Source organism: Malaya genurostris, chromosome 1 (genome assembly GCF_030247185.1).
Source record: "Malaya genurostris strain Urasoe2022 chromosome 1, Malgen_1.1, whole genome shotgun sequence".
Lineage (NCBI taxonomy): Eukaryota > Metazoa > Arthropoda > Insecta > Diptera > Culicidae > Malaya > Malaya genurostris.
In genome coordinates, this window is record NC_080570.1 from 154844977 (window position 1) to 154860352 (window position 15376).

The 15376-nt window shown below is 40.0% G+C and overlaps 1 protein-coding gene across 1 annotated transcript; it reads right to left on the reverse strand.

Moving 5' to 3' along the window:
• Positions 1-395: 395 nt before the first annotated feature.
• LOC131426275 (uncharacterized) lies at positions 396-13020 on the reverse strand. Its single transcript, XM_058588878.1, has 5 exons — positions 11948-13020; positions 3228-3463; positions 3056-3154; positions 2543-2989; positions 396-2477 (listed from the first exon to the last, which is right to left on the reverse strand). The coding sequence occupies exons 2-5, from the start codon at positions 3346-3348 to the stop codon at positions 2188-2190; spliced, it is 957 nt and encodes a 318-aa protein (XP_058444861.1). The 5' UTR covers positions 3349-3463; positions 11948-13020; the 3' UTR covers positions 396-2187.
• Between the last annotated feature and the right edge of the window lie 2356 nt (positions 13021-15376).

A 15376-nucleotide genomic window follows, 5' to 3' on the forward strand; every position in this document is an offset into this window, starting at 1 on the left:
GTGTTCTAAACATTGAGACTTCTGAACATGGAACTAAATTTGTTATTTTACCCGAAGTGGAAGTTTTCTACAGTAAGGTAGTGAGAAAGCTCCGAAATTATTCAGTAGAATAGTCCAAGCGGTGCCAAAACCCCCAAATAATCACATGATATGGCTCTATCTTGAATGAAGAACTGTCTTCGTTTCAAATTCGATCTGGACATTTCAACATGCATCTTCAGATTGTGCCACCTGTGCCAGGAGCACTGTTTTTACATGACAGAAGTGCAATAAAACTTACTAAATAACGAACTCAAATAAAGTGGCGAATGACAGAATCGTAACTGCGTATGTACTAAAAATTAATGGTAGTTTCGGTATACTTTAGTGTGTTTAGATGCAACTCCGAAACAATCTTTTCTCGATGTGTCGTAGCTTTTATTGTAATGTCAATTTATTAGCAAATAATCACAGTCCACGTAGAAAATATATTCAGCTTTTTTTTGCTGTTTATGAAAGTATCCTAGTACTGGACGGTATTGTTTTGAAATGTTCTAAGATATGAAATTGTCTAGCCGAGTGATGAGTTTGATTCGACCGTAATCGTAATTTTTACATTTATTCTAATACTGGCCAAACATGGTTGAAAAATGGTTCTGAAAATCTTTTAATTGTAGCCAGCATCTTTACCTCCTTTCAATTGTTTCAGTCGAATGATCCGCTCTCATCACCATCCGCAGCTAGATTATTTTTCGATTATTATGTTAATGCTATAAAATGTACTTATTACTTACTCTTTGCAATGTGAAGGCGATATTCTACAGAAATAGATTAACTAATTATACAATAAATATTTGTACATTTATGCAGTGGCTTTCTGACATTGCCAGGGACGGTCTAGATTCATGTGTAAGTGATTTATAATAAAATAGGTCGAACTATTCTAGGTGTAAAATATGTATCGAGCAGTCGTTGTTAATAGCTTTTAGTGCAGCTGCGAAACAACCATGACTTTATAGTTGTTAGAGTTTTATCTATAGAATAAGTAATGCTCGGAATACTTGAAACTAGAATTAATTAACGAGATAAACAATAAAATTTGTGCAAGCAAACAAGTAGTATTTCTCATCTGGAATTCGACAGGTATATTAGCCAACGAGCAATGATTTCCCATCTGCTTTCGAACGGTTTAACTTAAAACAATACTAAAAGTAAATTCAACAGAACCTAGCTTTCTACGTTCAAAGGAAGACTACTTGTACATATTTTCGTGATATTTGGATATTACTGCAGAAGGGAAATCTAAAAGCTTAGTTACCATCCAATCTTGAAATTTGATTCCCAATTGGGTTCGAAATTAGATCCAACAACTTATTCCACTTAGCTTCTCAATTTAGCTTAACTCGGAAACCATCTGGAAAACTTAAAGATCTTCTAACCAATTTCGGAATGGTTAACTGAGTGTCAGTTGTCAAAATAGCGCCCCGGTTACTTTTTCAAATGAAGTTTTCTGGAGAACAAAAAAACATGAAAAATATCTGAAAAAGTGCTAAAAAATCTTATGCCAGGCAGAATTGCAGACGTAGACGAAAAGAAAAGTTTATTGCAGATTTTTTCCAAAGCTAAAAAAACGCTACATTTCATGAGGGTAAAAACATCATAATAACAAGATATGCAGTTCTCACATCTCACGAACAAATCATTGGCAACATCCTTTTTAGCGAGCATGGCGCCCTCAGGCGAGTCCGCGTCGAATTTCGTACATAGCAGAAGATGATAGAAATGTCAAATTTGTGTGCACCAGAATAGCAGCACTGCGCAGCTATACAATTGACATATGTTGAATGTGATGCCGTGAGATGGCGTTGTCGGACTGAAGAATGATTTCGCTCCAAGCTGACAGGGCTTTGGGCCAACTTCTTGAAATAAGCATGCGGGCATTTGAAAATTTGACCTGGCATCCCTGTTCAACTTGCAGCTCGTAACCCAGTAAATTTTGTCCACCTGCATCGGTCGTGTAGCAATTTGGAAACCTTGTCACATCAAACGTAAGTTGCATAACCGAGTCAAATATTTCGAACGAAGAATTAGCTAATCGTATTGAAACCGATTCAATATTGGACGTTTGTGCGATTAGTAATCATACATACTTTCGTGCCAAAGACAAGTTAGTCGGGGAAAAAATAACAAACTCCGTTTTTACAACAGTTAAACTTCGGTATCGTGCGTCTGGATGCGAACTTTTTTCACACTGCCACTTCGTGTCAACCGGGGAGACTGTCCGGATCCCGAGTAGCCGGGGTTTTGGATACCCAAGGTATCTGTACTGCTATCGGGTGGACGAGGTTTTTTCAGACTTGATCTCAGCGGCGTTCGATTGGTACTGGTAGTCGACCCGGACATCGACGTCAGGGTTGTATTCATCGACTGAACACTACCGCTAACAGTGAAGCTGCTTCCGGTATGGGGTCGACCCGATGAATCTGTTACCGATATACCTGTAAGAATTGCAGCGGCATCATCAAAAGATCTACCTTCGTCCAAGTAATTCAAAACTACTTACCAATTTTACTGTTCCTTCTCCCCCGAGGTATATCTCTGTAACCAGGATTCACCACCGTAGTTGGCGTCGATCTGCCGCTGCCTACAGTCGGCAGCATCGTAGGATCTCCTTCCGGTTTGCGAGCCAGCACGAGATCATAAACGGCCAGCAGGGCAAGTAAAATGGACATCCCAACGACCACTAGCTGTATGTAGAAGGATGATCCACGGATTACCTCAAAATGTCCACGACCAGTGTCGGATGTGACGGCAAACAGGATAGCTCCGATTAGCGCCAGTGCTGCACCCACCACCGCAAGCAAAAGTTTTAGAACGACTAGAGTAGCGTAGCGCATGACTACCTTTTCTCGGGAAGAGATCATTGCAATCTGCAGTATGCAAAGCACACAGTACAGTCCGAATGCAATGCAACCAAATGTAGACAGCAAACCGGCTACGAAGATGGCTTCTGTGATTCGAAGGGAAAAGAAGTTAGCATATTTCACCAATAAAACTAAGTTAGAGAATAACTTACGGGATGGTCGAAAATGTGACACTTCGGGACCACATTTTTCCCGGTAGGTTAGCTGCCGACATAATGTCCACGGTCCGAAGTATCCTTGATCATCGAAGCCTGCGGAAAATCGAAAACAAGAAACAATCAGCTGTTGTTAAATCTACTAACATCTGTAAGCAAACGAACTCACCGCCATAGCTGCGAAAGCGAGCCCACACCGGCAAACCGACGGCTGTGGCACTGAGAGCAAAGCAAGCGAATCCCAGACAGGTCACAATGGCAGCGTATAAACTGGGTGCAATTGCTGCCATAGTACCTCTGCATTATTCCTCTGGATTAGGAGGCCAGCAGGACGAGCCAAAAACACGCTACCAGTTGACCTCGGTCGTGCTACGTCGAGTGTTCGCGGAAACCGATATGGTTAAGCTGTTGGAAAATGGAAATGACAATAAGGGATTAACGAATATTGGTATTATCATAGGCAAAATTTGGTTTGGAACGTGGTTTCGCAATGATGACAAAATGTGATCCATAATGATCACGTGAGTTTACCACAGTTGGCCTTGAAATATGACATTGATACACATTATGAGCAATCGGGAAAACACTGCGTTGTTGTTTGTTTTCAAAGCAATTTGCTCGTTGGTGATTCTACTTGTTCTGTATTAACAATTAACATTGGCAACATCCTTTTTTGCGTGCATGGTGCCCTCAGGCGAGTCCGCATCGAATCTCGTACATAGAAGTAGGCAGACCCCGTCAGCTTGGAGCGAAGTCAATCTTCAGTTCAGCAACGCCATCGCACGGCATCACATTCAACATATCATGTCAATTGTATGGGTGCGCAACCCTGCTATTTTGGCGCGCACGAATTTGACATTTTCGGAATCGACCGGGAATATTGTTACATTTGTCGTTGCACCAACTAATCAAATGTTCAGCTAAAAGGGACTGATTTGACTTAAGGAGGGGTAGGGTCTAATGATTAAAAAAACACAATTTTTGCGATTTTTTAGAACTATCGTTCAACAAAATAAATTTAAATGTTTTGCATAATACAAAGCGCAAAAATATTGTGATATAATCTGTCGAAGGAATATTTTTGAAAACAGTTCTTAGAAATCATGTTTTGAGGTGCCCACTGTATCTCAGTGCAGACTAATCAGAAGTCAACAAAACAAAGCAACATAGTTATAGTAGATTTTTTTTCTAGACCCTAACGTTTGTGTTTGATTTCTTTATATTTTTTTTAAATTTTTGATGGTTGTTCAAAGAAAAACATGCGATTTCCACGAAAAAAATCCGCCATTTTGTAGCTTTAAAACTTCCTCTAAGTAACTAAAAACGAAAAGGAAAATGTTAGGATCTAGTAGTTTACATGTTTAAAGTTAAAAATGGATAAATTTTCGAATGACAATGAACGCGATCTTTCAAAATCTGCTTTGTAAAAAACGCGATTAAAGTTTATTGTCTATAAAATTGAAGGAAACAATTTATTTGCACAATTTGAAAAAATGGAGTAATTTTCGAATGACAATGTACACGGTCTTTCAAAATCTGCTTTGTAAAAAACACGAATCAAGTTTATTGTTTATCGAAGGAAACAATTTATTTTTCTAGGATCTAACACTTTCGAAAACCCATAATTTTTTTTTGTAGCCTCCGAATTAGGACCATAATCAAAATTTTATTTTGGGCGAAATTTGTAATAGGAGTGATACTGCATGAGCTAAATAAAGAAAAATGTAGGTTGTTCCCAATATTTCCATTTCCGCCCTATTCTCATGTTGGTTTAGAAGTATTCTAAAGAATCTCACATTAATACATGCGCTAATCAGAAAAGCATCATCACACCACTAGGTGGATTAAAACAGTTTTTTTTCCTGCGGTGATGCCACGAAATCATCGGATGCTCCAAACAGAGATTTAAAAAAACCTCTTGAACTTTGAACGGCATCGCATATATTTTTTTCTTCAAATGAGCACAGCATGCCTAGAGATTTCATTTGACATGCGTCGCTCTTCAACCCATTTGGAATGTGGCGGGGAAAATTTCAACAGGTGTTCCCACGGACATTCAGTAGCGTTTTCGTAACACACATCAGTAAACAAACTTTCCGTTCAGGACACTTCCTCGGCGTGATTTACGATCAACGGCAGGCGTACACACATTTGTCGTTTCTGTCTAACTTTCCATTTTAGCACATCTATTACCACCTTCAACTAAACTGAGGCGAGTGGCGACACGCCCGCAGCCGAAACAATCCCACATCTACCACCTTTGGGCTCCATTATCGGGCCCGAGCAATCTTTCTAGACTGCGTCACACTTGTGTTTGTTCTTAATTTGTTGGTTGCGTAAACAGTGCCCAGTTGAAGTGTACATAATGCTTCAAAAACAACTAGCTCCACTACTATAGATGAGAATGATAAGAACGATGGGTGGAAGGGGAAACAGGACCCACCCAGAGTAAAAAAAAAACAATTTACGGTGCGTTCTGCAGTATTCACTTTTGGGTTTGTCAATCGTACATCGCTGCCATGTAAGAAAGCTAACGATTGAGTTAAGAACGATTACGCACCCATCAAAACTGAAGTTGACAACGATCTCAGTAGCCCACGTGACAGATGGGTTGTTCACCGATCAAGTAAAAGTAGTGAGTTGGTACGAACTCATCAAGATCCGCTGGGTGTGTCAGAAAAGCACGTGACCATAAACCCAACTACTCTGCGGAGGCAGTAATGCGATGCATATGCATTTTCGATAGACAGCAATGTTTGTTCCACTTTAAAATGACTGGTCGTAAGTAATCGAAAACGATAAAGTCATTGGATGGGATAAAAAAACAAATAAATGCGCTCGTTGCGGACGACGGATACGACATGCATTAATTCCGAAGTCACAGCATAACAACTCCGAGGGACGGAGAAATAAAAACAAAAGCCATGACCGTACAAATAGAATGATGTTCTACCTCCGTGAACGATTTGATTAGTTGACAATGACATTTTGATTGTTTTATTGCTGCTCGCATTGAACTTCGAGCTGTTCAATGGGAGTGATCCGTGCATCGAAAGCACATATCCAATCATTCGGCCTAGCGTGTTCTGTTCTGATTGACGCTCGGAAACATCGCCCCAAACGCACATGCACAGGAATTTGTTGGGCGCCCATCAACGTAAACCGTGTATTATTAGAATCCATTTCGGACACTGCGTACCGTATCCAAAAATACCCATCTTACACGAAATATTGTTGACAGTATGCTTTCCCTTTTCACCTCTCTCGAGAGCTATAGCGAATGTTCAAACAAAACGTCTGTTTCCAATGGCAACAAAAGCTTCCCATTATTGGAAGGAAGAAAAAATAGTAAAAACGTGCTGCCACTAAACATACCGAGACTGACACTTTCGTGAGGTTTGTAATGCATATACACTGGTGGCAGCAGCAGTAACAGCAGCAACAGCGGAAGAAGTGAGGAGCTCCAAACGAACCATCTGTTTAGCATAGACCATGGACCAGACTGAACCGGTCGGATGCAACCGGTCCCCCGTTAGACGACGAAAGCCGCGGTAAGCAGTACGAGAAGAAAGAGGAATTACGGTATTAAATACCTATCTCATTGCTAGAAAATAAAAAATAAACTATTACATACAGCCTGGTAGGCGCTCGCCACCCCCGGGGGATTCACCCGGGAAGGAGGAAGGGGACATCCAACAGATGAATGCAGTGCATGTTTAGCAACTACACATTGCCAAGTGATTGCAATAAAACTGTAGCAATGGATGCGCCATACCCATGGCAATAAACGGGAGGAAACGAATTGATGCAAAACGACAAGCATTGGATCAATGTACGAGAGCAAGAACGACGTAGGTGAAAATCGGTTGCAGTGATGGACCGAACGAGTTAAGTTTTGTTACGGATGTTTGAAACGATAATTTGTTAAGCCTAAGGGCATGTTCAGGAGTGTTCTAGTTCTAGATGCATAATTTATGTCAGTTACAAAATTTAAACCTAGATTTAATAACAAGAAAAACTGGCATCCCCAGCATTGTATAACTCGTGTTCCTGAAAGACTTCGTTAGTTCACTTGGGATTTCAGCGCTTAACGTGCATCTTCAAACACCTACATAATTATAGGATTTCCAGATCAATTTTAATCAATTTTAATTTAATTTTTTAATTGATTACAAAACTTTTATCTCGTCACTACTTGAGTGCTAGTGATATCAGAGGAGAGATACCAGGTCATAATTTTCAAATATCTTCAGACAGGGTTGCAAAAGTCAGTAGATCCGAAAAATGTCTACAGGCTTCAATTTTTCTAGAAACTGTGACACGCTAAACTGACTTGGCTAGCAAAACAAAAACGGCAATTTCAAAAGTCTTGGCGCTTCGTAAGCTTTACATAGTTTTGACAGATCGGTTGCTCATTTGGCACAAAGCTGTCTTTTCAAACGTATAGCTGTCGTCGATCTGATATTACAGGCATTCTAGTCACTACTGCTAAAGAGAGCTCAGGCGGAAAATTTCAATTTATTCTGTCCTATTTCTGTGAAATCTTTATATATTTGTATCGAATTTAGGAAATCTGCATGAAATATGTATTCTGTATAAAATCTGTATGCGCATGTGAAAATCTGAATAAAACAGATAAATCTATATAAATGGCATCTCTGATCTTGACAGATCTGCTGATTGACAAATAAGAGTTGCCTAGAGCAAATTCAGCAGCTGGAAGTTTCATATGGAAGACTTATAATAGAACTGAAACTAGAACAAACGTATCCCCACCATGCCGTTTTAATTTTACTTATTCGAACAGTTCTTCTGTCAAATTTAAAACTGGCATACACGTCCGTTCTATTTTTTTCTATATTTGAAATACGAGTAAAACACTGCTGGGGCTGCCAGTTTTTCTTGTTATAATATCCAGATTTAAATTTTAAAACTGATATAAATTATGCATCTAGAACTAGAACACTACTGAATATGCCCTTAGAAAATAGTGTTGGAAATTGATGCCATTCCAACTCAAACTAAACATCTCAACAGCATGATAGCCGCCATTACAGAAGAGGAAATATTGCTGATTTACCTACTTTCCGGAAGGACGACGGCTCATAATTCATAGTTGTCGTGGAGTTGGAGATTTGGTTATGTATGAGGTCTAAAGCCGTATTATGTATGAGGTGATTGCCGAAAATTTGACAGAAGCTGCTATATTGCTATCTATATTGTATACAATTTCAATCCGGCAGAAGATGCTAAAAGAACTCGAGTCTCTCAATGCATGAACCGCGAGAGAATTTTTCTACATTTCTTCGCTCCACTTCATACTCTGAGTATTTCACGGCCCTTAAGGTCTGAGGACAGAGGGTCACGTGTTGAGTTTTAAATCGACCACGTGGCTCGCTCAATTCCCTTTGCGCATCGTATTTCTCTTGTACTCTCTCGTATATGAGCAAACTGTACCGGGTTGCTAGCATACATTTTATTATTTTAATGAGAAGTTTTATCACATTAATCTATCGTATGGGTTGGACATTACATGGATTCCAATGAACAATGAAAAAATATTCAACTTTCACAAAGATTGAATGTCTGTGTGTTTGGCAGCCTTGTCGAGCCAATTTTATTTCTCCCTCCTTTTTTTGAATGCTATCAGAAAACCAAAGCGAAAAAAAATGGCAGATGAATTTAAACTGACTTTGTTTCACAGAAAAATACAAGACTTTATTTTTATCGCGATAACATATATGTTTTTATGTACTAATCGCATCTAAACTGAATTATCTAGACTTTGTCACGGTAGATTTATGATACAAGCCTTCAAAGCCGAGATATTCGATGAACAAGTAGAGGTATGCATTTCCAAGCGTTCTAGTTTTCAGCAGTTCTTCAGTCAGAAAAAAATACAACACGACCGCTAAACTCAATGAATCATTCTGAAAATTTCACAGAATATACTCAACTAAATTTCGAAGACATTGTCAGGTGGGTTTTTCTACATTCTGCACCGTTTCCAAGAAAATTTAATTTGAAACGGGAAAATAGCAAAAAACCTACCAAGTTACGGTACTGTCCTCAGCCCTTAAAAAATATTACAGTCTGATAATGATCGTTACTGTGTGGAATTTCCTAAGAGAGAATCGCAAGTTGACTATTACCGCAGAAAATCGAATCGATGATTCGACTTGATGATTCTCATACTAGGTTGCAATATTTCAAAACCCTTGTTTGGAGCATTCACAGACATTTCCATAGACACAACTTATACAAAGGTTATATGCACATAGTTAGAATAAGCGGCAATAGTAAAATTATTCTATCGCAATTATCAACTGCCTATATAGAATCGGATCGCGAAACGAGAATAAGCGACTGTTTGTTACTTCAGAGAGGATCCCCACAGCAGCGTGCTAAACTTTAATTCTAAGAAATGTCATCGAGAGAAATTCGCTCTCACACTGGTGTCGATTCTATGTTAAATGAGCCATGCCGGGTTTTTGTTGTTGCGAAGATATTCGTCTCTCTTTGATGGCACTGATTCAATCGTGTGAAGAGTTGCTGGTGAGCGTTCTTTGATACGATAAAAGCCATCCTTGATTGGAACAAAGACAATTGCCTGTATTTCAGTAATTTATTATTAAATTTAAGATCTTTTTTATATAAACGTAGCGTTTTCTTCATACTTTAAAGAAAAAAAATACGGATAAAAATCAAATTCACGGTCACGGTTTCGAAGGAATTCTCGAATTTTTCCTGTAACATGGCTCATTAGGCGGCGCACAACTTCTTCGTCCATCGTTTTAGCTATCTTATTCCATCAGGTCGTCATCTGATTGATGTCTTTGACAACTTTTCCCTTTGCCTTGAGTCTCCTCTTCATGATTGCCCAGTATTTCTCAATAGGGCGGAACTGGGGGCAGTTGGGCAGATTTCTCTGCATACCATTCTTGAACGACTTTGCTGTAATGACAGCTTGCCAAATCTGGCCAAAACATTACGGGATGGTCGTGGGATCGAATGAATGGCAAAATTCGTTTATGGAGACACTCTTTATGATATAGTTCCGATGTCATTGTCTTATTTGTAATGAAAACTTTCGTTTTTTTCACAGCTACAAATGCCCTGCCAAATCATAAATTTTCTTGCAAATTTGTCAGCTAAAACAAATTTAAATTTGGCTGGAACATCCCCCCGAGCCGATGCCAAGTAAAATTTTTGACCTGGGATTTGCACGAAGTCAGCCTTGACATAGGTTCATCGTTCATCAGAAGACACCCGTCGAACTTGGTCAGCACCTGGTCATATAGTTTCCGAGCATGAATTTTGACCACACTATTCTGTTTTATGGACCGATTTGGCTGTTTGCTAGCTCGATTCGACTTGATTCCTTCCCGGAGTCGAGTTTTCCTCACAGTATTATGGGCAGCATCGAATTTTCTGGCCAAATCACGGTCCGACAGATTAGAATTCGTCTTAATCGTCTTCAAAATCTTACCACGCAGCTTCCGGTCGAACGTTCCACTCCGACGATTGGCTTGAGGCTTCCGAATCGTCGTCAATGTTTCCTTATACCGTTTGATAACGCGCCATACGGTATTTCTGGACAATTTCAGCTGTTTAGCTAGCCTAAATGCAGACCACAATGGATTTTCCAAATAACTGTGCACAATTTTTTCCCTATTTTCGGCTTCCATGTTGATTGTTTACAAAGTACAGTCGATTTGCGGAATGTCAAAAATCATACGTGAAGCTGACAAAATTCCCGACACGTGGGCGCCAAGAACTTCCAAATTCGTCCACCAGGAGCGCCGGTGTAGTAAGTGTTTGCTAACAGAGGGAATTTGGGCCAAAATGTTAGGAATTTTGCGAGAAACGACACAGGCACAGATATTTATACCAACTAAAAGATGGTCGCAAGAATATTTATACGCATGGAAGGATAGCAAGTGTCGCTAGTAAATTACGTCCAATTACGTAAAATAATGATGTCATAAGGATTTTTATAACAAGGACGCAGTAGCAAGAGATGTGATCAGATGTGACGAGGAACGTTAAATCAAATACGTTACAAGCAGATATACTTTTTGGATATGCAGAATCGGAGTGAATGTCTCATTTCTAATCTATTTACAACCGGGGAATGGATCGAATATTATTTTTAATTTTTATGTTTATTCACGAATTCGTATTCGTAGTATCGATTACTTTGATGAAATCGAAGAAAACATTGAGATGGTAGCGAATTCCAACAGTACACTGAAACGTGCAAATAGATGATTTCGCCTACAATCCTCATTACTCAATGAGTGCTCATTGATCAGTTTTGCGATCAGCGAACGTGAAATAAGTGGGAAGTAAAGGAAACACTCCCCTGGCAAGCACATCGTCTTCGATTACGAAAATGTACCTCAGCTTGGTGACCGTTTCCTCTGCAAGCGAGCAGCCCAACCTCCGTGACCTAGGAACGGTCAGTACATGACGGGGCACTCTTCACTGGACAGTGCGGTATGTAGTCGTTTTTTTTGGTTCGTTTTCCCATATCTAACATTAGGTGAACGGTAGACCCAGTGCAAACTTAGCGTGTCCGTCCAGTCAGCAGCATCAATTTAGGGAGCCACAACCACCACTACCATTAGCACCTCTCTCTCTGTCTCGCTGCTTCTCTCCAACACTCTCTTGTTCCGTAGCATGAAATAGGTGAAAGAGCGAAAGGTCGTAAATATAGAACAACTAATTAACCTGCACGTAGTTAAAAGGGCGCAACCAAAAACCAAATAAAAAAAATTGTTCCAGCGATTTCGCTGCCTCGATATGGTAGTAACCTAGTTCCTCTGTCGTGCATCGCAAACTTCTGCCGTGACAGCTAAATAAAAATGTAAATACGCATATACTTACTTGACTGGATGCAATTAGCACTTCTCCGCAGTAGTATAGAATTCTTTCAGCATTGACTAATTAATATTTGTACGTATTCCAGATGATCTCGATAGATTTGTACTGATTGGTTGTGAACTGATCGATCACATTAGCGCACGCACGCATTCGTATAGCGCTAAGGTATGCGAGGTGACGTGACGTGATGATTGTCAAGCTTGTGTTTTTGCTCTCCCATTTAACAACCGATTATAATGATTTGAATTAACGACAGCCCGAAACTGGCCAGAATTCTTGCGATAGCGTTTTATTTATTTTCTGCACTTTTCGCGTAGGTAACCTAGTTTACTCAAAACAATCAATTATGACAGTCTGCACGCACGCACGCACGCATTAGCAACGACCAGGGAATGGCGCGACGTTTCCAAATAGGTTACTGCGTTCGTTTTGATTGCCTTGTCGCACACCCTAATTTGATTTTCTGCTTGCTTTCCATGCTTTCCTTCTAGGTTTTGAATACCCTAACAACCCACCAAACAGATAAATGTGCTCCAACTTTTCACTTACTTTTCCACCGAACCACAATGAAAATTTGAACAGACTTTCGCTGCTATCAGAAGAATAAAAAAAACAAAAGTTTTGTCACAAAGAACCCCCGATACACTTGTTTACTCCACCGCGTAACTATAGCAAGCCCCTCACCCCCTTCGCAGCACTTTGGCCTGACTGGACACATTCAACAGCAACACCAACAACAGCACATCAAGGCGCACTCATCGAGGGCCCAAGTCCCGGTTGCCCGTGGTACACAAATCGCTCCATCTGGGTCGAATGTTATACAACGCGTCGTTACGCCCCGAACGCATCGAGTGGTGTTCCTTGCGGTGCTTTGCGCGCGTGAGTGATCTGTGACCGCACAAACGGCGACCGGAGACGTCACGGGAGAACGAATCTGACGACGCGTGTAAGCGAACGGTAGCAGCAAACGTGATGCTCGATTCCGCACTAGAAAAAAAACTGAAGGCACTACTGTCGCGTTACGTGCAAGTAAACACCGCCGTTAGCACCGACGATTGTAGATGCTCTACCTGCCGAATGGAAAAAGTGACTAAACTGAATCATTCATAATAACATCGCAAGCTGCGGCAGAACTGGTATTTCGACTGGCTCGACGCGACGAGCTCCACTATCACTACCGCTATTCGCGCTGGTATCGTAGCAAGCGTCGTCGTTGTGTTGGCCTGGCGGATACCTCTGTGGCACACCTCATCATCGCACTGTGTATGTGTATTGTGATGTTTTCCATGCTCCACATACAGACGTGGGTTGCCATTCGAAAGAGCAGATTTTCCTGTTGGAATTTCAGTTTTACACAAATGTATCGCAATATGCACGATATGCTAAAGAGCCCTTCAGACGATGGCGCACAGGTTTAGCAGAAGTTTAATATTGTTATCTAAAATTGTTACATTAGGGTAATATAATCAGTATAAGGGCAAGATGCATAGAAAAAAGTTTTTAGTTTTGATTGTTGTAAAATAATGCATTAAAAAACAAGTTTTCAGTGTTTTATTTTTTATGAAAATTTTATGATAAAGCTCTTGCTCCACTACAAAACTTATTTGATCGATTTTTGAGTAATATTTCATAATACTTTTGAGGCTACTCGTTACGAATTTGTGGCTATCTTGACAAATACAAATCTCGGATACAGGACAAATACAAATCAAGGCGAACAGGGTATATGTCCTGGCTACGCGTGTTCGATCCCAGTAAATTCGAACATTCGACGGATCATGCACGAATGCTTTTGATTGCGTTTCGAACAAGATTTACGATTACATCGTGTATCGTCCGATGATCGGATTGATGCGGGTCGACAAAATCCACTGATATTAGAACCGCATCGGTCCGATCGTAGCGCTGCAATCGGGTCGTCATCGGACAATTCTGCACCGCCCCGTCTTCGTGCTTTTTGCTTCGATATCTCGTCACTCTTTTGTTGATGAAAGTTTTAATCTTGTTCGAAACGCAATCAAAAGCTTTCATACACGATGCATCCGATATTAGTATTTAATGGAAAGCATCGATTGATTGAAAAATCGATTAAAATTTTAGCTGCCTTGTTCCTCTTCAATAGCTCGAATGACCCCATGGGGCTGTTCCGTGTTTAAATCTTCAGTCACTGATAGTTCAAAACGATTTTTATGGTCTACCCGTGGAAGTTCAAAAAATACAGTTGAAAATACTGATCCAGTAAAATTTTTAACCAAGTATTGATATACATCTCGAGAACTCTCCGGAATGGTGTTGCTATGAAGCATAATCTGTCAGTTGTGTTAACCCTTCGTATATATCGTCGAAACTATCGTGACAGTCAGACACGTACCCAGGGGTGGTAAGGAGCCCTCGTACTTTATCGTTCATTGAAAGAACGTTTATGGGAAGCAACAATTGGATATCAGCGTCTGACGGCAAAGCACGATAAACTGAAAATAGACTTGAGATACGATGTTTAAGATATATAACTATAATTGACGATATATAACTATCATATCATAGAAAAATTTCGTCGGCATTCATTTCATCACATTGATTCGGGATTCATACTGAATTCGACATGAAATTCCGGTTGTTAATTTTTCGCCCATTCGAATTTAATTAAAAATAAATTCCGATCCATTCCGATTCCACTTTTTCCCTACAAGAAAAAAACGTCCAGCGGAAGTCCTCCGTTTTCCCGATGAATGTCCAATAAATCATTCAACGGAAGGCCGATTCGGGACTTTCGTTTGCCGATTTTGAAACAGATTATTTAACCGGGCGCCATTTTTTTCGTTCAACGAACTTGTCAGTCAGAGGTTTGGAGCCCCGTTGGAGTAGTTTTACTGGAGAATTTATTAATGATTACCCTATTTATTTTAAATAAGCATACCTGTAGAATACTGCTACCTCGTTTAGAATTACAAATTCCCTTTTTATATGGAGAAAACACAATCTCGTAGCCTCATCTTTTTTGTTCGGGGAATCGTCGCTGGATATGTGAAATACTACCTGTGCATAAATATGAACCGCAGAAAGGAGATGGTTTTCGGAGGTCCCAAAACGCATAATTCGCATTTTAGTGGGACTGGAATGGTACAAAAATGCCACGATCAACAAATCATACTTAGAGTCCTTGATAGGAATGAGATTATTTATCTGAAACGAATCCATCGACTAGACCAAACCAAACTTCTTCGTTGCAACGTCAGGCTCTTATGTTGCAGAAAACGTCATAGCCTCACCCTAAGGTTTCTAATGAAAGATCCTCCATCATTGCCGGACCTTAGTCTGAGTTAGCCTAAAAAGTTCTGAATTACAGATAAAGATACTTTCCCGATTATGTACTTTTTTGGGAAGACAAGTTGCGTACCTTTTGCATAATTAAGAAAAGAAGCAGTAAATGTA